The sequence below is a fragment of the Bubalus kerabau genome, chromosome 9, assembly GCF_029407905.1.
Source record: "Bubalus kerabau isolate K-KA32 ecotype Philippines breed swamp buffalo chromosome 9, PCC_UOA_SB_1v2, whole genome shotgun sequence".
Lineage (NCBI taxonomy): Eukaryota > Metazoa > Chordata > Mammalia > Artiodactyla > Bovidae > Bubalus > Bubalus kerabau.
This window is the reverse complement of record NC_073632.1, coordinates 99,678,306-99,697,516: the sequence shown is the minus strand read 5'-3', so window position 1 is coordinate 99,697,516 and position 19,211 is coordinate 99,678,306. Positions and strand designations below refer to the sequence as shown.

Here is a 19,211-nt window from a genome sequence, read left to right as displayed (position 1 = left end):
CCTATTCCTTAAAGGTCATGAATTAAAAAGTATTCTGTCCAACAAAAGCTTTTATTAAAATGCATCAACCATTTCACAGAACAAAAATGATAATATGTATGTTGTACACTCTCAGGATCACATAGAAATCAGACCACAATGATGGAGAACAAAAAGAAAGCACAAGAAACTATTACTCATCAGAGGCCCTGAAAAAATCACTTCTTTGAAGAAAATTCTCCAGGTTAAACGTGTTTATTGCTCACTGTCCTTATCTCTCTTTCATATTCTACATGTAAATACAGAGATTTGAACTCTAATACTGTTTAGACATTGATTACAAGTATGAAAACTAAGGTTTGGCCGTTAGAATGCTGCAAAATCAACTATCTAAATTTTCTCCTAATAGAGACTCTCTATGAAGAATCACCTGTTAAATCTAACAGATAATGCTGTTATTCAAAGACAACTTATCCAGGGAATTCCCTGGCAGTTCAGTGGGTAGGACTTAGCGCTTTCACTGCTGGGAGCCCAGGGCTGGATCCCTGGTTGAGGAACTAAAATTCCAAAAGCCCCTCAGTGAGGCCAAAAACACAAACAAAAACAAAAAAATATAGATAACTTATTTAAATAATGGTGCCTCTGGTTATGGCTGATGTTCTTACACAGAGTAGAAAAACATATCACTGAAAATCTACAGCAGATCTACTTAATTAAAAATAAGCACTCACTCATACTCACTTTTAACAACCAGACTAGAATAGGGAGTCTTAGCTTTGGGGACAAGGACATTGTGGAGAGGTGTCTATGGCTGAGCTTCAGAAGGTCCCTAAAGCCAAGAACTTCTATTCACAATTTTGTACATATGCACATTTCTCTAGAAACAGTCCAACCTTCTGAGGCAAAATTTTTTACATGTGTGTATTTCTCTGGACAGTCCAATCGTCTGAGATTTTCAGAAGTATCCATAAGTCACGGAGAAGGCAATGCCGACCCACTCCAGTACTCTTGCCTGGAAAATCCCATGGACGGAGGAGCCTGGTAGGCTGCAGTCCATGGGGTCGCTAAGAGTTGGACACGACTGAGCGACTTCACTTTCACTTTTCACTTTCATGCATTGGAGAAGGAAATGGCAACCCACTCCAGTGTTCTTGCCTGGAGAATCCCAGGGACGGGGGAGCCTGGTGGGCTGCCGTCTTTGGGGTTGCACAGAGTTGGACACGACTGAAGTGACAAAGCAGTAGCAGTACCCATATGTCAACACAGGTTCAAAACTACTGTGTCAAAGTAACAGCTAAATACCTGTGGCCTCTTCCCAGAGTTTGAATGTCCTATGTACAATGTAATCCAATTATTTTCCATAAAGGTCCATTTTCAAATCTATAGTGTAATCAATGGATAAAAAAACCAACACATTAAGTTTTATTTAGAAAACTTTTCTAAACTAGTATTTCAAGATTCTATAAAGTCAGTGTGACAAGTAACAGTGTTAAACACATTCTCCACAATGTGCCTGAATCCAAAATCTTACCTATGAAAAGGGAAAATGACTGCTTCAAAGTTTATTTAAGAATATTTATGAAAATATTAAATGTTTATCTCTAGTTGGGAGGGTTTGTAAGTGACAGATTTTCATTTTTGTGTTTTTCCAACCTTGGAACATGTACTAAACTTTGTAAATATGAAGAAAATATATACCCTGTAAAAATTAACCTTCCTCCAAAATATTAGTGGAGTATTTCCTTTTGAAAACAGCAGAGTAAAAAGTGTTACTCACCTTTATAGCTTTGATGGCTGCCTTAGTAATTTGGGTCATTTTCGCTTTAGAAATGGGTGGCTTGTAGTCATTCAGGGAATACAACTGATGAAAAAGAACAAATTTTAAACACAGTAAAACTAATAGTCTCTATGCAATTACATGAAATTACCAAACATTTCTATTTTTACATCCTCAGTGAAATTAAAAGTGCTGCTTTTCTTTTAAAAGTCAAGTTCAGCATCATTAGCCATCAAGCAAATACAAATTAAAACCACTATGAGATTATCACTTTACACTTACTTGCTTATAATCAAAGAGACAGACAAGTGTTAGCAAGAATGTAGAGAAATTGGAACCCTGACATATCCCTAATGGAATGCAAAATGGTACAGCAGCTTTGGAAAACAGTTTGACAGTTCTTAAAAAAATTAAACATAATAATATGCAGTATGAGCCAACAATTCCATTCCCAGGTATATACCCAAGAGATGTGAAAATATATGTTACCATAAAAAGTTGTACACAGTCACTGCAGCATTATTTATTAAAAATTCATTTAAAAATTGGAAAGTAGCTAAATGTCCATCAGATGAGGAATGAATAAGCAAAATGTGTTCTACCGAATTAATGAAATATTAACCATGAAAATGGAATGAGGTACTGATCATGCTACAGCACAGATGAACCTTGAAAACAGGCTCAGTTTAAAAAGTCGCATTTAAAAGACCACATGTTATAGAAACGCATTTATATGAAATGTCCAGAAAAAGAAATCTACTGGGGACTATCCACAGCTGGGCCAGTTGGGGAGAAATGAGGAGTGATAATTATGAGTACAGCATTTCTTTTTCAGGTGATGAAAATATTCTAAAATGGACTGAGGTGAAGACTGCACAACCATACCAAAACCCACTGAATTACACACTTTCAATTGGTTAATTGTGTGGTATGTGAAGGATGTCTCCATATAATTGCTTTCAGAAGTCAAGAGACCTCATGTTTAGCAACAATCCCACTGTTCCTCCCAAAATTTGTTTTAAAATTTCTCATATAAGCAAAGAATACTACTGCTTAGAGAGAAAACAATTGAAGACAAGGTAGGGGAATTAACCAAAAGACAACTAAGCTTAAACAAATCCGGATGAAAAGTAGGTACTAGGTAATGCTAGGAATTTAACTACAATTAACTAGAAGTCGAGAGACCAAGCTTTGGCCATCATGATCCTGAAAAAACAACCTGAACAGGGCTTCCCTGGTGGCTCAGTGGTAGAGAATCTGCCTGCCAAAGCAGGAGACACAGGTTCAATCCCTGGTCTGGAAGATCTGACATGCCATCGAGCAACTAAATCCGTCTGCCACAACTACTGAGCCTGCGCTCTAGAAGCCCCGGAACCATGATGACTGAGCCCACAAGCCCAAACTGCTGAAGCCCTTATGCTCCCCAACGAGAGAGCAGCAATGAGCAGCCTGCACACTGCAACTAGAGCAGCCCCACTCGCCAAAGAGAAAAGCCCTCACCAAAAAGACCCAGCGCAGCCCAAAAAAACAATTGGAACAGACTATGAAAGCAACTCAAAACAGCTTTAGATGGTTAACCAACTAGGTAGTCCTCTAATGTATCTGCTCCAGCACCCCTTATAACCTATTTATCACTGAATTCTACTGAATTTTACCCAGTTTTCCCCGTATTTGTCTCTTCTTCCTCCATCCACCACCATGACCCACGTCCAAATTACCTTCAGCTCTCACATGGAGATAGCATGCCTATCTTTTCAAAAACTGATATGATCAGGTGACTGATACTCACCCACCTCCTCTACCACCTTAAAAAGTTCAATGATTTTCCACTCGCTACAGAAACAAAAATCTATGTAAACAACGCCCGTGCCTGGTCTAATTTCTGTCTCATCTCCTGCCATGTGCCCTTCCCCAGCTCTCTGCCCTGGGCACAATGGCCTTTTTTCAGTTCCCTACCACAGAGCCTTCCTCTATTTGGCACAGAACCAGGGTATCCCCACTGGTTTTCCTAATGAGGAAAGCCTTCCCTGATGTGCCCAATCAGAACTGTCTCCTTTATACCCTCACTGTACTGTCATTCACCTTTGAAACATGCATCACAGTTATGTGACACTTGTATGATTATTTAATGAATATCTGATTTTTAAAAGGACTGTTCCAAAGGATGACAAAGACTGACAATCATGAGACAAAGGATATAAGTTCCTTTAAAAGGAGTTTAAACAGTAAGAGGTGAACTGTACCCCAAGAACTGTCCAAGCTGAAATGAACCCTGGTAGAAATATAAACATCTTTCCCTTTAAGTTCCCACAGAGGTGTCTACTTGTTGATGTAATCCTAACCAGGGTCACAATCTCATCAGATCCTTTAAGAAGCCTCCTCTGTTAAACTCACACCAAATTTTAATATGCTCGTAGCCTCAATTTCTACTTGTCTGTTTTATAAAATCTAACTGCATGCAAGTCAACTCGCCAGGAGCAAAATAACATGAACACGTTCTGCAGAATCTACAGCAAATTGTGTAAAGCAAAGGTCAATTTCCCAGAAGTTGTTGGCAGGTACAGACTGCAGCCCATTTGAGATCCAGACCTGCCCTCTCCTAAGTGCTAAAGAATCCACCTGCAATGTGGGAGACCTGGGTTTAATCCCTGGGTTGGGAAGATTCCCTGGAAAAGGAAATGGCAACCCACTTCAGTATTCCTGCCTGGATAATTCCATGGACAGTCAGGGGCCTGGCAGTTTACAATCCAGGGGGTCGCAAAGAGTCAGACATGACTGAGCAACACTCTACTTCTGCTGCTACTACTCTACTAGAAAACAAGCTCTAAGAACAAAAACTCTGCCTTTTCTGCTTACATCTTTGTTTCCCTTTATCCACTCTTTATCTTCAATGTCTGATAGAGAATAAGAATTTGTTAAGAATAAATTTAAGCGGACAAATACATATAAGACACAGGATTGTACAAGCTTTGCACAGAAACACCTGAATTTGAATTCCAACTATGTTACAAGCTGCCAAACCTCTGAACCTTAGTTTTCTCATTTACAAAATAGAAGAAATATTCATTTCACAGAAACATTGCATATAAAGCTTTAAAACACACTTAAATCACTCAACAGGGTTAGCCATTATTAAAATTCTCTTTGGTAGGCATTTTCCATTTAAATGAACAATATTCAAGTGTGCATCAAACACCTATTCCCTCAGGTTCCTGAAGGGACATTCCATGCTAATTTATATTACTGGGACAACGAAGACGCCTCAGGGTCTTCCCAGAGCTAACAATTCACTTCATTTTGTGTGGTAAAGCCCTAAAGTCTCAATCACCCTAAACTTTCGATCAAGCACTAGTCCATATTCTAGCAGATCAAAAGCTTTCTTCTTTTTGGGGGGGGGGGGGGGAGGCGCTGGGGGTGGGGTGGGAAGAACCAGGTAGGGGAAATGTAATTTAGACTTACAAAACATTTCAACAGTGTCCAAAGTCAGCTCTTATCAGAGACGCTCTTTTAAAAAATGTACCTACTGCAAAAACTTAAAGTACTACTTAGAGAAATACTAAGCAATTAGTAAGTACTTTTCAAAGGTTCACTTAATACATATGTTTTCAACTAACTATCCAACAAGATTCTCTAAAATCTCACTTCTTCTTAAAATCTAATCACCAGAGAAGAGGCATAGATCATGTCATCTAATTCTTCACAGAATGCCTTTACTCAGATTTAACAACATCCCAGTATTGCCCTTTCTTTGGCTTATTGATTCACAGGAAAGATTGACTTATCGATTCACAGGAAAGATACTAAACAGCAGCCTGGCTTTTCAGTCCAATTCAGGTATTCTTTTGTTTTTCCAACTCCCTTCAGGTACACTGAAGAATCAGTAACATTTAAATTTTCTACTTTATCACTTGTAGGCACCATATGAAATGAGTATTTTTAGATCTGAAAATAACTTCAAATCAAATCAGTTTCTAATGACTTTAATCAAGGCCTGAGGAATCTTTAACCTAAACAGTTTCTTAGTTGCTGTCTGGCTACCCCACCAAAAAGCTTATTTCTAACAAAGACTTTTAAGGTTGTCCAGTACTGATTAGGCCAGGGTTCAGCACAGCACGTATTTTAGGCTTTGAAGGCTACACAGCTGCTATCACATAAGAGGCATCTTTCACTTCACTGTGTTTTGCAGACACACTGAAGGTTGTGGCAACTCTGGGTTAGTTAGTGAAGAGGACATGCTAATAAGCCTCCTGCACCAGTTAAGCTGTAAATGCAAAGGAAAAGTTCTTGAAGGACATTAAGTGCGACTCCAATGAACACACAAATGATAAGCCAGCAAAGTGGCCTTACTGCGGATACAGAGAAAGTTTTAGTCTGGAGAGAAGAGTAAACCAGCTGCCACATTCCGGAAAGCCAAAGCCAGAGCAAGTTTCTACTCTGCTCAATTCTCTGAAGGCTGAGAGGTGAGGAGGCTGCAGAAGTGTGAAGCTAGCAGAGCTGATTCATGAGATTTAAGCAAAAAAGTCATCTCGCAACATAAAAGTGCAAGTGAAGCACCAAATGCTGATGGAGAAGATGCAGCAAGTTATGCAGAGGATCTAGCTCCAATAATTAATGAAGGTATCTCCATAAACAACAGATTTTCAGTGTAAACAAAACAGCCTTAAGCTGGAAGAAGTCAGGTAGACTTTCATAGCTAACGAGAAATCAATGCCTGCCTTCAAAGTTTCAAAAGACAGGATGACACTCTGGTAAGGGGCCAATGCAGCCAATGACTAGTAGAAGCCAATACTCATCCACCCTGTGAAAATTCTACCGCCTTGAAGGATCATGCTCAATCCTCTATGCCTGGGCTCTCTAACTGGAACAACAACACTTGGATGACAGCGCATCTATGTACAATGTGGCTGACTGAAAATACTTTAAATCCATCGTTGAGATCTACTGCTCAGGAAAAAAACCCTTTCAAGATATTACTGCTCATCAACAACACATCTGATCATGCCAGAGCTCTGATGGAGATTGGTGTTCGCATGACTGCTAACGCAACATCCATTCTGTAGCTCATAGATCAAGGATTCATTTCAACTTTCAAGTCTTAATAAGAAATATATTTAGTAAGGTTATAGCTGCAACAGATAGTGATTCCTCTAATGGTTCTAGGCAAAGTAAACGGAACACCTACTGGAAAGGATTCACCATTCTTGGTGCCACTGAGAACACTCATGATTCATAGGAGGGGTCAACATAGAAATGTTAACAGGGGTCTTAAAGAAGTTGATTTCAACCCTCATGGTATTTGACTTTGAGGGGTTCAAGACTTCATGGAGGAAGCTAACTGCAGATGTGGTGGAAATGGCAAGAGAGTGGGCAATTTTATTTCTTAATCTTATAAACAGTTTTGTTCACTTGTTTACCTTTGAATAAACACAACAATCTCATGTCCTGCAAAGTGTATTCAGGCGCTCCCTCATCTATGTACTGAGTAACGCTCATTACCCAAAATTCAACAAAATGTTGTACTTCGTGCTTGCTATTATTTCAAGAAAACGCTTCACTACAAAAAGTTTAGTGCCCTTCCAATTTAAGCAATAGTAAATCAATTCTACTATGACCCTGAAAAGAATGCAACAAAAAACTTATGACATGAAAAATCCAAGAGAACCAGCAAATTAGGGTGAAGTATTGCTCATTTACAGGTTAATCTTATGCTTCAAGACTGCTGATTCTAGGTCTAATAGGAATTAAACTTAAGTGTGAACCTAAGATGTTAATCAACCCAATTTATTCTTCCCAACAGTGGTCCGTTAGGCCTTGAGGATACTAGTCAGGATCCTTCAAATGCCCTTAGAAATTAGAAATCACAGAAGTTCCTGGAACTGACGCAATTTTGGTACTTTCGATCCAAGATAGCATGCTAACCACTTTTTCCTTTTCTTCCACTTACTGGCAGGGCAAAAAAGGAATAATTTCTTACAGGTGTTACGAGTAGGGGAAAAGGTTAAGCTGTCACCTACTTCCAGAAAATGGAAACGTGATGAGGACTGGTTAACTGATGAAACAAAGGGGAAACCACAAGCCACAAGATACACAAGATACAGCCAAAGAGGGAAAAAACTTGCTCTGCAAAAATCCAGAGTCTCATCCATCAAAATCAAGGTACTCAAGAGAGCATGAGCAGCACAATGAACTAACACCTCATCCAAAACGTCAATAAATAATGTCTAAAACTGAACATTAAAGAAACACATATAAAATTATTGGTTAGTGATATGAACGTTATCAGAAGAACAGAAGTTGTTTGGAGATCCAGCATAGGATGAGAAGGAAGAGATTCCAATAAAATCTCTTTTGTACTTGAAAAAAAATTACATGCATACATTATTCTGAAAAATGTAACAATTATATTTTAATACAACCCTGTTCTAATTCTAAGGCCAATCCTGGCCTTCCAGAGTGTATCTGTCCCCAAAACTCATATGTTGAAGTCCCAACCCCTAGTGTGACTGTGTAGTGACCACTGAACAACGCAAGAGTTACGGATGATGACCCTCCACATGGTCAAAAATTCACACACAACTTATAGTCAGTCCTTACTACCTAAGGTCCTACATCTATGGGTTCAACCAACCACAGGTTGCGCAGTACTGTACTATTTACTACTGAAAAATTTCCACATGTAAGTGAACCCTCACAGTTCAAACCTATGTTGTTAAAGTCAACTGTACTTGGAAACAGCCTTGATGGAGGAGTGGGCTTCCCAGGCAGTGCAGTGGTACAGAATCCGCCTGCCAATGCAGGAGATGCAGGGTTCGATCCCTGGGTCGGGAAGAACTCCCAGAGAAGGAAACGGCAACTCACTCCCGTACTCTTCCCTGGGAAATCCCGCAGATAGAAGAGCCTGGTGGGGTACAGTCCACAGGGTCGCATAGAGTCAGACACAGCTCAGCGAGTGAGCAAGCACACAGGCACATGGTCTTGAGAGTGAAGTCCTCATCCAGCAGAACTATGCCCTCCTAAGAAGAGACTCCTGGGCCTCCTAGGTGGCACTGGTGGTAAAGAACCCACCTGCCGATCCAGGAGACATAAGGGACACAGGTTCAATCCCTGGGTCAGGAAGATTCCCTGGAGGAGGAAACGGCAACCCACTCCAGTATTCTTGCCTGGAGAATCCCATGGACAGAGGAGACTGACAGGCTACAGTCCATAAAGTCACACAGAGTCCGGCACAACTGAAGCGACTTAGCACATGCACGTAAGAGACACCAGAGAACTAGCCCCATTATGGCCATGTGAATACACACATGAGAAGGCTACATGACAACCAGGACCCGAGGGTGGCTGCTAGGAACTCAGAGACTCCTCCACCCCCACCCAGCAAATAAAATGAGGCCTCAATCCGTCTACAACAGTAAGAAACCATATTCAGCCAACAATATGGATGAACTGGGGGAGATGAGATCACAAATCTTAAATGAGAGCACAACCTTGCTGATGCATTGACCTCGCCCTGCTGAGACCATAAGCAGAGGATCCAGCTAACCCGGACCTGGTTCTGATCCATGGAAATTGTGAAATAAACACATGGTGCTTTAAGCCTCAAGCTAAATTTGTGGCAATGTGCTACACAGCAACAGAAAATGAATAAAGCAGCAGAAAGCTGTGAATGATTTATCTTAATTTTTCTAACTTAACTGTACAGACTTTTTACTTTACATAAATATTTTTGCAAAAAAAAATCATTTTTATAATTCAAAGTAGAAACTATAACTTCAAAATAAAAAACTTCTCTGCCTTTTCCTAAATAACTTTAAAAAACAGAAACTCAGTATTCTGCATATAGGAATGAAAAGTTGAGTAACAGTCTAGTTTCACTGATAGTCATTTTAAAGAGCATAATATTCACCAACTTTAATACCTGAAAATCAATACACTTCATTACAAATTCTGCCTCAACAAATCAAAAATTATATATTCTCTATATCCAAAATTTCTCACTCCCTAATATATAAGGTCTCCTTTCTTTATATAGCACAATCTTCCATATTAATTTTGGTTTGGAACACAACATAAAAATGTTTGATACTAGAAGCATGTAACAAAGTGACATATAAAATCAGACACACAGGACATAACAAAATGTGACCAGAGAACACTAACATGAGACTAACAGCAGTAGATTCAACATGAAGAAAATCATATTCTGAAAGAATAATGTGAACAATATTGACTTTTTCCTAAGGTTCTGAAAGCATATCTCTGTAAAAAGTAAAACAAAACTCTCCAAAAACTTGGGTTAATTTCTACTGAAGCAGCAATATTCTTGAGCAAACAATGTTTTAAAGAGCAAAGACTAAGTAAAAGACATATCACAGATTCTGTGAGGACCATCACATCAGGCTTTTAACCAAGGCAGCACTCCCAATTTTATACTGAATCCTGTGACAGTATGGAAACTTCCCTGGTGGTTCAAATGGAGAAGAGAATGGTTACCCACCCCAGTATTCCTGCCTGGGTAAGTCCATAGACAGAGAAGACTGTTGGGCTACAGTCCATGGGGTCGCAAAGAGTTGGACAAGACTGAGCGACTAACATTAACACACTATGACAACTTTCAAATGCATCTTAAGGGAAGAAAAAAAAAGAAAAAAGGGCCCTTAAAATAATTGCAAACACCAAAGCACAAAACCTGAAATGTGACATCTAAAAACCAGTGAGAGAACATAAAAAATAATATTAAAAAAAAAGTCTTATAACTTTTTTTCTGGTTATAAAAATATTTTGGACTGGAAAAACTGAAAAATGCAAAAAGCATGTAGATGGCAAAATATGCACATCACCCATGATGCTAAGTCACTTCAGTTGTGTCCGACTCTGTGCGACCCCATAGACGGCAGCCCACCAGGCTCCCCCATCCATGGGATTCTCCAGGCAAGAACACTGGAGTGGGTTGCCATTTCCTTCTCTGATGCATGAAAGTGAAAAGTGAAAGTGAAGTTGCTCAGTCGTGTCTGACTCTTAGCAACCCATGGACTGCTGCCCACCAGGCTCCTCCGTCCATGGGATTTTCCAGGCAAGAGTACTGGAGTGGGTTGCCATTGCCTTCTCTGAAATCACCCATAATCCAACAATTCATCACTCATTCCAAAGATACTCAATTAATGCCAGGCACTATGGGTCCAATAGAGCAAGTATATAGTCCCTTCTCACGAACTGATGGGCTGCTCTGGAGATGGACAATGTTCCAATGAACAAACAGACACACCTTGGACAGTATACTTAAGTAAACAATGAAGGTAACAATGTGATATGGGGAAGAGTACTGTACATCTTTCTCAGAATGTCAAAACACGAATCCCTTTAAATTATAAGATATTATAAAAAGGAAATGCCTATTTAAAATTTTTAAAATCTGAATTATGCAAAAATCTGTCCAATAAGATCAAATCTATATACCAAGCTTTTGGAGAGAGGAGAAATTCTCTAGTTTAAAAAATGGTGGGGGGGGGGGGGGAGCCAGAATTTGGTCATATATATATATAAAGGTGCCAACAAGAGTACTGTAACGAACACAAATGTTTATATCCTTCATAATAATTATCTTTAACTATCAGCTACAAGCAGTTTCACATAAATAATTAGCTTTATTATTAAGCTGCTGCTGCTGCTGCTAAGTCGCTTCAATCGTGTCCGACTCTGTGCGACCCCACAGACGGCAGCCCACCAGGCTCTGCTGTCCCCGGGGTTCTCCAGGCAAGAACACTGGAGTGGGTTGCCATTTCCTTCTCCAATGCATGAAAGCAGAATACCCCATTTCTCAAGCATGACAGACATCTAAGGTTAATATTACAGTTCTGAATACTGTCAAAAAGGAACACTTAACACTGCATTAGTAACAAAGAAAAACTATCAACTCTGCCCCAAAAGGTTATCCTTTAAAAAACTAAATACAGGCCACAAGAACTTATCTGCATGGTCCTTTCATTCAACATTCAAATTTATACGACCTTTCCAAGTACCTGGAATAAATGGGGTTAAAAAACACTCTTAAAAAAAAGAGAAGGAGAAATAACCTGACATCCCTTTCATGTGGAATCTAAAAAGAAATGATACAAATGAACTTATCAACAGAAAAAGACTCATAGACTTAGAGAAGGAACTTAGGGTTTGCAGTGGGGGGGTGTGGGGAAGGGATGGTTAGGGAGTTTATAATAGACATGTTATTTAGTTGCTAACTTGCGTCTGACTCTTTCTTTTGCAACCCCAAGAACTGTAGGCTCCTCCAGGCTCCTCTCCATCCATGGGATTCCCAGGCAAGAATACTAGAGTGGGTTGCCATTTCCTCCTCCAGGGAATCTTCCTGATCCAGGGATCGAACCCAGGTCTCCTGCATTGACAGGTGGATTCTTTACCACTGAGCTACCCGGGAAGCCCAATGAACATATATATACACTGCTATGTTTAAAATGGATAACCAACAAGGACCTACCATATAGTGCACGGAACTCTGCTCAATGTTCTGTGGCAGGCTGGATGGGAGAGGAGTTTGGGAGAGCATGGGTACATGCATATGTATGGCTGAGTCCCTCCACTGTTCACCTAAAACTATCACAATACTGTCAATCGGCTATACTCCAATACAAAATAAAAAGTTCAAGTTCAGAAAGTACACAGGAGTTAGTCAAAACAGAGTAAGCAACTGTGGTGTCTCTCCCCCACTGTCACAAGTAAACCCTACAGACTAATATAAAAAAGGAACTAGCTACACGAGAACTCTGAAATAGGGACACCAGACCGACTGGAGTTAAACTTGAATAATGACCAGTTACAGCGGGGGAGGGAGCTGCGTTGTGGATGTTGAAGTAAATTTCACAGTCTTCTGTGTTCCTCTCTTGTCTCTGGCTTTGATCCCAGAGCTGGCGTTATCAAATGGTGCAGCCAATACTACAATCAAAAAGTGAAGTCGCTCAGTCGTGTCCAACTCTTTGCAACCCCACAGACTGTAGCCTACCAAGCTCCTCCATCCATGGGATGTTCCAGGCAAAAGTACTGGAGTGGGTTGCCACTGCCTTCTCCACAGGATCTTCCCAACCCAGGGATCGAACCCAGGTCTCCCGCATTGCAGGCAGACGCTTTACCCTCTGAGCCACCAGGGAAGCCCATATTACAATCAAAAGCACTGAAGGGAAATCCCCTTCAGCCACCCAGAAGACTAGGTAAAAGGAATCTTCCCTGCTACTAGGGGGAGGCTGGGGTGAGGGAAGAAAAACTCCTGCTCCCCCTGATCTTCCCAGGCCCTGCTAAGTGTTCAAGGTCAGCCACTGGTGCCACTTCAGCACCAAAAACCCAAGAGAAAAGCCATCTCCAGACAGGAAAAAAGGCCCCTACTATCCAAAAAACACCATTTTCTTTTTCTTGCCACTTCTCTCTGAAGGCTAACTTTCTGGCCAAAGAACAGGGAAAAGGATGCACTGGGATCTGGAGAGAGAAGGAGAATCCCAGAGAGAACTAGAGAAGGGGCGCCCCTGAATCTGTGCACCAACTGAAGTCCTGGACTCATCCGAAATGCGCCTGCGTGAAACAGACCCAAAGAAGCCCCGAAAAGGCTTTGAGAATTTATACCTATGTAAACCACTACCCAGAACCTAGACAACTGAGTGGCACAAATGCTGAGCACATCCAAAGAGCATAAGAAATGCTTTGAAAACTGAACTGACATTAGATCATTGAAAAAGCAAGAGAGTTCCAGAAAAACATCTATTTCTGCTTTATTGGCTATGTCAAAGCCTTTGACTGTGTGGATCACAATAAACTGTGGAAAATTCTGAAAGAGATGGGAATACCAGACCACCTGACCTGCCTCTTGAGAAACCTGTACGCAAGTCAGGAAGCAACAGTTAGAACTGGACATGGAACAACAGACTGGTTCCAAATAGGGAAAGGAGTACGTCAAGGCTGTATATTGTTACTCTACTTATTTAACTTATATGCAGAGTACATCATGAGAAATGCTGGACTGATGAAACACAAGCTGGAACCAAGATTGCCGGGAGAAATATCAATAATCTCAGATATGCAGATGACACCACCCTTATGGCAAAAAGCGAAGAACTAAAGAGCCTCTTGATGAAAGTGGAAGAGGAGAGTGAGAAAGTTGGCTTAAAGCTCAACATTCAGAAAACGAAGATCATGGCATCCGGTCCCATCACTTCATGGCAAATAGATGGGGAAAACGGTGGCTGACTTTATTTGGGGGGGGGGGCTCCAAAATCACTGCAGATGGAGACTGCAGCCATGAAATTAAAAGCCGCTTACTCCTTGGAAGGGAAGTTATGACCAATCTAGATAGCATATTGAAAAGCAGAGATATTACTTTGCCAACAAAGGTCCGTCTAGTCAAGGCTATGGTTTTTCCAGTGGTCATGTATGGATGTGAGAGCTGGACTATAAAGAAAGCTGATAGCCGAAGAATTGATGCTTTTCAACTGTGATGTTGGAGAAGACTCTTGAGAGTCCCTTGGGACTGCAAGGAGATCCAACCAGTCCATCCTAAAGGAAATCAGTCCTGAATGTTCATTGGAAGGCCTGAGGTTGAAGCTGAAACTCCAATACTTCGTCCACCTGATGCGAAGAGCTGACTCATCTGAAAAGACCCTGATGCTGGGAAAGATTGAAGGCAAGAGGAGAAGGGGACAACAGGATGAGATGGCTGGATGGCATCACTGACTCAATCGACATGAGTTTGAGTAAACTCTGGGAGTTGGTGATGGACAGGAAGGCCTGGCGTGCTGCAGTCCATGGGGTCGCAAAGAGTTGGGACATGACTGAGGGACTGAACTGAACTGAAAAAGGCAAGACAGAACTTGCATCCTGAATCAAACCAACCTAAATGTCTGCTAAACAAAAATCAACACTTTTCAGAGAATGAAGTAACACAATACTGAAAACATCCAGTATATGAGCCAAATTTATTTGACATAGCAAAACACACACACATACTCTGTCTCGCTCTCTCGTTCTCACTCGCTCACCCATTCACTCACCCACACTCCCAGAAAATCTGTCCACACTGATCAAGAGAAAAAAATAACCAACAGATGCTAACAACAAGATAATGCTTCTGTTGCAATTATCACTAAGAACTTTAAAGAAGTTATAATCATTATAAATAAGGTAAAGGAGAAAACTCTTTCAATAAATGCTATGTTTTCAGCACAGAATGAGAAACTACAAAAAAGAACCAAATGAAAATGTCAGAACTGAAAAATACAATATCTTGAGGGAAATGATAGTATACCACTGTATCCAAGAGCTGTAAATTTTATAAGCACTCTTGCCTGGAAAATCCCATGGATGGAGGAGCCTGGTAGGCTACAGTCCATGGGGTCGCAAAGAGTCGGACACGACTCAGCGACTTCACTTTCACTTTATATAATTGCAACTTCATAAATAAAAGAAGTGCAAAAACAAGACCAGGAAAAATGTTCAGAAAAATGTCTAAAAACTGAATATGATTTATTCTGCATAGACAATTTTTTAAAGTCTTATCACACATTTCTTTTTCCATTTCACACCATTCCTTCCACCATAGAATATATCTTTTCTTCATCTTTTACTTTCCTTCAAGTTATAATTTAGCCTACTAAATAAAAAGGTTCTCAAGGTAATTCTAGTCCAATTCAAACAAAACAGAACAAAATGGAAAATAATAAAGCACAATGACTAATCCCTGATGAGATTTTTTTCCCTGTTATATATTTACATATGTAACTACTGGCTCATAATACAAACTATATTTCTTACAGTGGGCTGCAGCAAAAAAAAAATTTTGAGAAGCACTGCTCTAGCTCACACTTATAGGTAGAAAGTAATACTAAAATTAATTATACAGAAAATAAAACATGATTAACTTCTCTCTAGATAATTCAGCTTGCCAAAAGATAGGCTTAAAGGGCAATCTTTGTTTTCTTTCTTTTTTAAAAGATTAGCAAAGATCTAAAGATGCAAAAGACACAAGTATAAAATTCAGAGTTGTTTTTCTTAGTTGTAATCAGAAGAATGGGAATGGGAGAAATTTTCATATCTAAAATCATACCCTAAAAAAGAAATAAAATAAAACCATACCCCGCCACCAGTGGTATGTATGTACATATATATGTGTGCAGACAAAATAGACACAGATCCTTCTCCTCCTGTAAGTGTTATACAGCCTGCTCACTCTCTTCATGGCAATTTAATCACAATGTAAAATTGTTTCGCCCATAATCTGTTTCCTGTTTGGTCCATTTCCCAATATCTCCATTCATCCATCCACTTCAGAAAACAATGACATTACATACTATAAATTCTCAATAAACAGTTACCAATATCAGTCTTTTTTTATATCCTCTGCAATGTCTAAAATAGTTCCTTGCACACATCAGTCAAATACAAACTGATTTAAATGATAAATTAGCTTACTAGGTTCTAAAGATAATCATGTAAACAAATTCCAGCTAGAAAAATAAATTTATCCAGCTTCTTCACATGTAAACGCACCTGAATGCAATAGATCTATTTTGCTCGAAGGAGCAGAATGCCAAGGCCAGACTGATGGTGTACATTTCTCAACTCACCATTCCCCCACACTTTACTTTAATAATCTTTGCAACCCTGTATCTACAACCCTACGCCAGTATCCATGGAAATAAAGAATTATTTCAAAGAAGCAGAATGTCTCTGAAACAATCTCCAACATAATTTATGACTGATGTATCATAATCACCCTTGTACACTTATTTTCAAATTTACTTTGAGAGTTAATCATAAGCACTCACAAAATAACCTTTCTCAGATCACTAAGTTTTATTTTCCAGGTAAAACCAACTAAAACAAAGAACTGAGAAATATGAAGCCAAACTGAACTAATTAACAGGTCAAAGCTAATCAGTGACTTAAATCAATATCCACTGATAAGCCACTGTAGATATGCACAATACATTAAGCTCTTGAGGGGATAAAAGGTAACGCGAAGACCTTCACCCCAACTATCTAACAATCTACTCAAGTGGAAAGGGAGGGTAATAGACACACAATTGCTGTAGTATTATACAACACCATCCTTACTGCAGAAAGCAAAGAATTAAAGAGCCTCTTGATGAAGGTGAAAGAGAAGAGTGAAAAAGCTGGCTTAAAACTCAACATTTAAAAAACTAAGATTATAGCATCCAGTCCCATCACTTCTTGGCAAATAGATGAGGAAACAATGGAAACAGTTAACAGACTTTATTTTCTTGGGCTTCAAAATAACTGTAGATGGTGACTGCAGCCATGAAATTAAAAGATGCTTCCTCCTTGGAAGAACAGTTACGACAAACCTAGACAGCATATTAAAAAGCAGAGACATTACTTCACCTACAAATGTCCGTCTAGTCAAAGCTACGGTTTTTCCAGTATTCATGTATGGATGTGAGAGCTGGACAATAAAAAAGGCTGTATACTGCACTGAAGAACTGATGCTTTCGAACTGTGGTGGCTGGAGAAGACTCTTGAAGAGTTCCTTGGACAGCTGGACAGCAGGGAGATCAAACCAGTCAATCCTAAAAGAAATCAGTCCTGAATATTCATTGGAAGGAGTGATGCTGAGACTGAAACTCCAATACTCTGGCAACCTTGTGCCAAGAGCTGACTCAATGGAAAAGACCCTGATGCTGGGAAAGATTGAGGGCAGGAGGAGAAGGGGGTGACAGAGGATGAGATGGTTGGATGGCATCATCAACTCAATGGACATGAGTTTGAGCAGACTCCAGGAGATAGTGAAAAGACAGGGAAGCCTGGTGTGCTGCAGTCCATGGGGCCACAAAGAGTCAGACATGACTGAGTGACTGAACAACAACAATAGAGTCTCGATATTCTGAGATTTACCATTGTCAGCTCTGATAGTTCACTAATGATTTCAAAGGTCTCTGAAATGTGGTGGTGATGTTCAGCTGCTCAGTCGTGTCTGACTCACAGGTAATTTTTTGGAGACACTAATTTGAAATGTGTATATTAAAAAGTTGTGTAAGGTCAACAATTAGTGCCTGAGCACCTTTATTTTTTCCCCTCTCATGTTCCCACATGCATTTAAAAAAAAAGTAACTTACTGAAATAGTATTCAGAAACTGGGGGATCCATGAGAACCTTAAGACTCTGCCTCATGAAAATAAGAACACAGGGAATATATTTCAGTGCCAAAATAAAAAATGCTACTGGGAAGGGCATTCAGACAAATGAAATGTAGTCAGAAATAACAAAAGGGAAGGTTTAATTAAGAAAATGGGAAGTGAAATGGACTGACTGGAAAAGAGAGCATCCTCTGACAGCTATGGTTCTGCTTCTACATGGTGTACATGTACAGCATGTTCATCAACAAACCTCTCCTGACAAGCAGTAATGTTCACAAAGGACTGAAGAAGTGGCTATTTTCTAATAGGAATGCATTAAAATCTAAACAGACTGCGTGCTTTCCTACTGGAGGATCACTAAGTGCCAAAAATAAGACACAAGGATGGGAATATATACTGCATAGCTTTGGATATGGTAAATCTTCCCATTTCACAGCATTTGCAAATATGCATTGCATATGATAAGTATGCTGCTGCTGCTAAGTCGCTTCAGTCGTGTCCGACTCTCTGCGACCCCATAGACAGCAGCCCACCAGGCTCCCCCGTCCCTGGGATTCTCCAGGCAAGAACACTGGAGTGGGTTGCCATTTCCTTCTCCAATGCATGAAAGTGTAAAGTGAAAGTGAAGTCCCTCAGTCGTGTCTGACTCTTAGCGACCCCATGGACTGCAGCCTACCAGGCTCCTCCGTCCATGGGATTTTCCAGGCAAGAGTACTGGAGTCAGGTGCCATTGCCTTCTCCAATATAGTAAGTATATTTACATGTAAATAACTTATTTATAAGGGTCTTATAAAAAGTCTTTGTCAGCTACAAATTGGCACTTACCAACTACACTGCCAACAGCTGAACAAGGGTACTTGCCATCTGCCTCTGCAGAGACTGAACCCTGTGCTGCTGCAGCTGCTGACCCTCAACATCCCCTGAGGGAGTTCAGGGGAGTGACGCACAGTGTCTTTAGTTTCTAGGAACATTATAATCTCAATCCTTTCGGCCCCTCATACCTAGAAAAGCACTAAACCCCTTCATGGTAACATCTGATGCTCTGGAACTAGCAGAAAACCTTTTGTAAAATGAGTGCTTAACGGTACTGAACTCAACCTTCACCAAAACTTCATGTATTGACCGTCCTCCCACTGCCTCTTTGGAGCAGTCTCTCAGAGCTATCTGATGTGCTGCCTCCCTGGCTACAATCAATCATTTTGCCCCAGATAAACTTAACTTACAACTCTCAAATTGTGCTCTTTTCAGTGGACACCTTGAATCCACAGTTAAAAATCTGTACAAGTTCTGGTTCAAGATGGTGGAGTAGAAGG

The 19,211-nt window shown here is 40.2% G+C and overlaps 1 protein-coding gene across 1 annotated transcript in view; it reads right to left on the bottom strand.

Annotated features, from left to right (window-relative positions):
* Positions 1 to 19,211, bottom strand: part of SCAF8 (SR-related CTD associated factor 8) — an 88,181-nt gene that overhangs the window by 45,015 nt on the left and 23,955 nt on the right. The window contains 1 exon segment of the mRNA XM_055536062.1: positions 1,757 to 1,840. Within this exon segment, the coding sequence (XP_055392037.1) occupies positions 1,757 to 1,840 (84 nt within the window).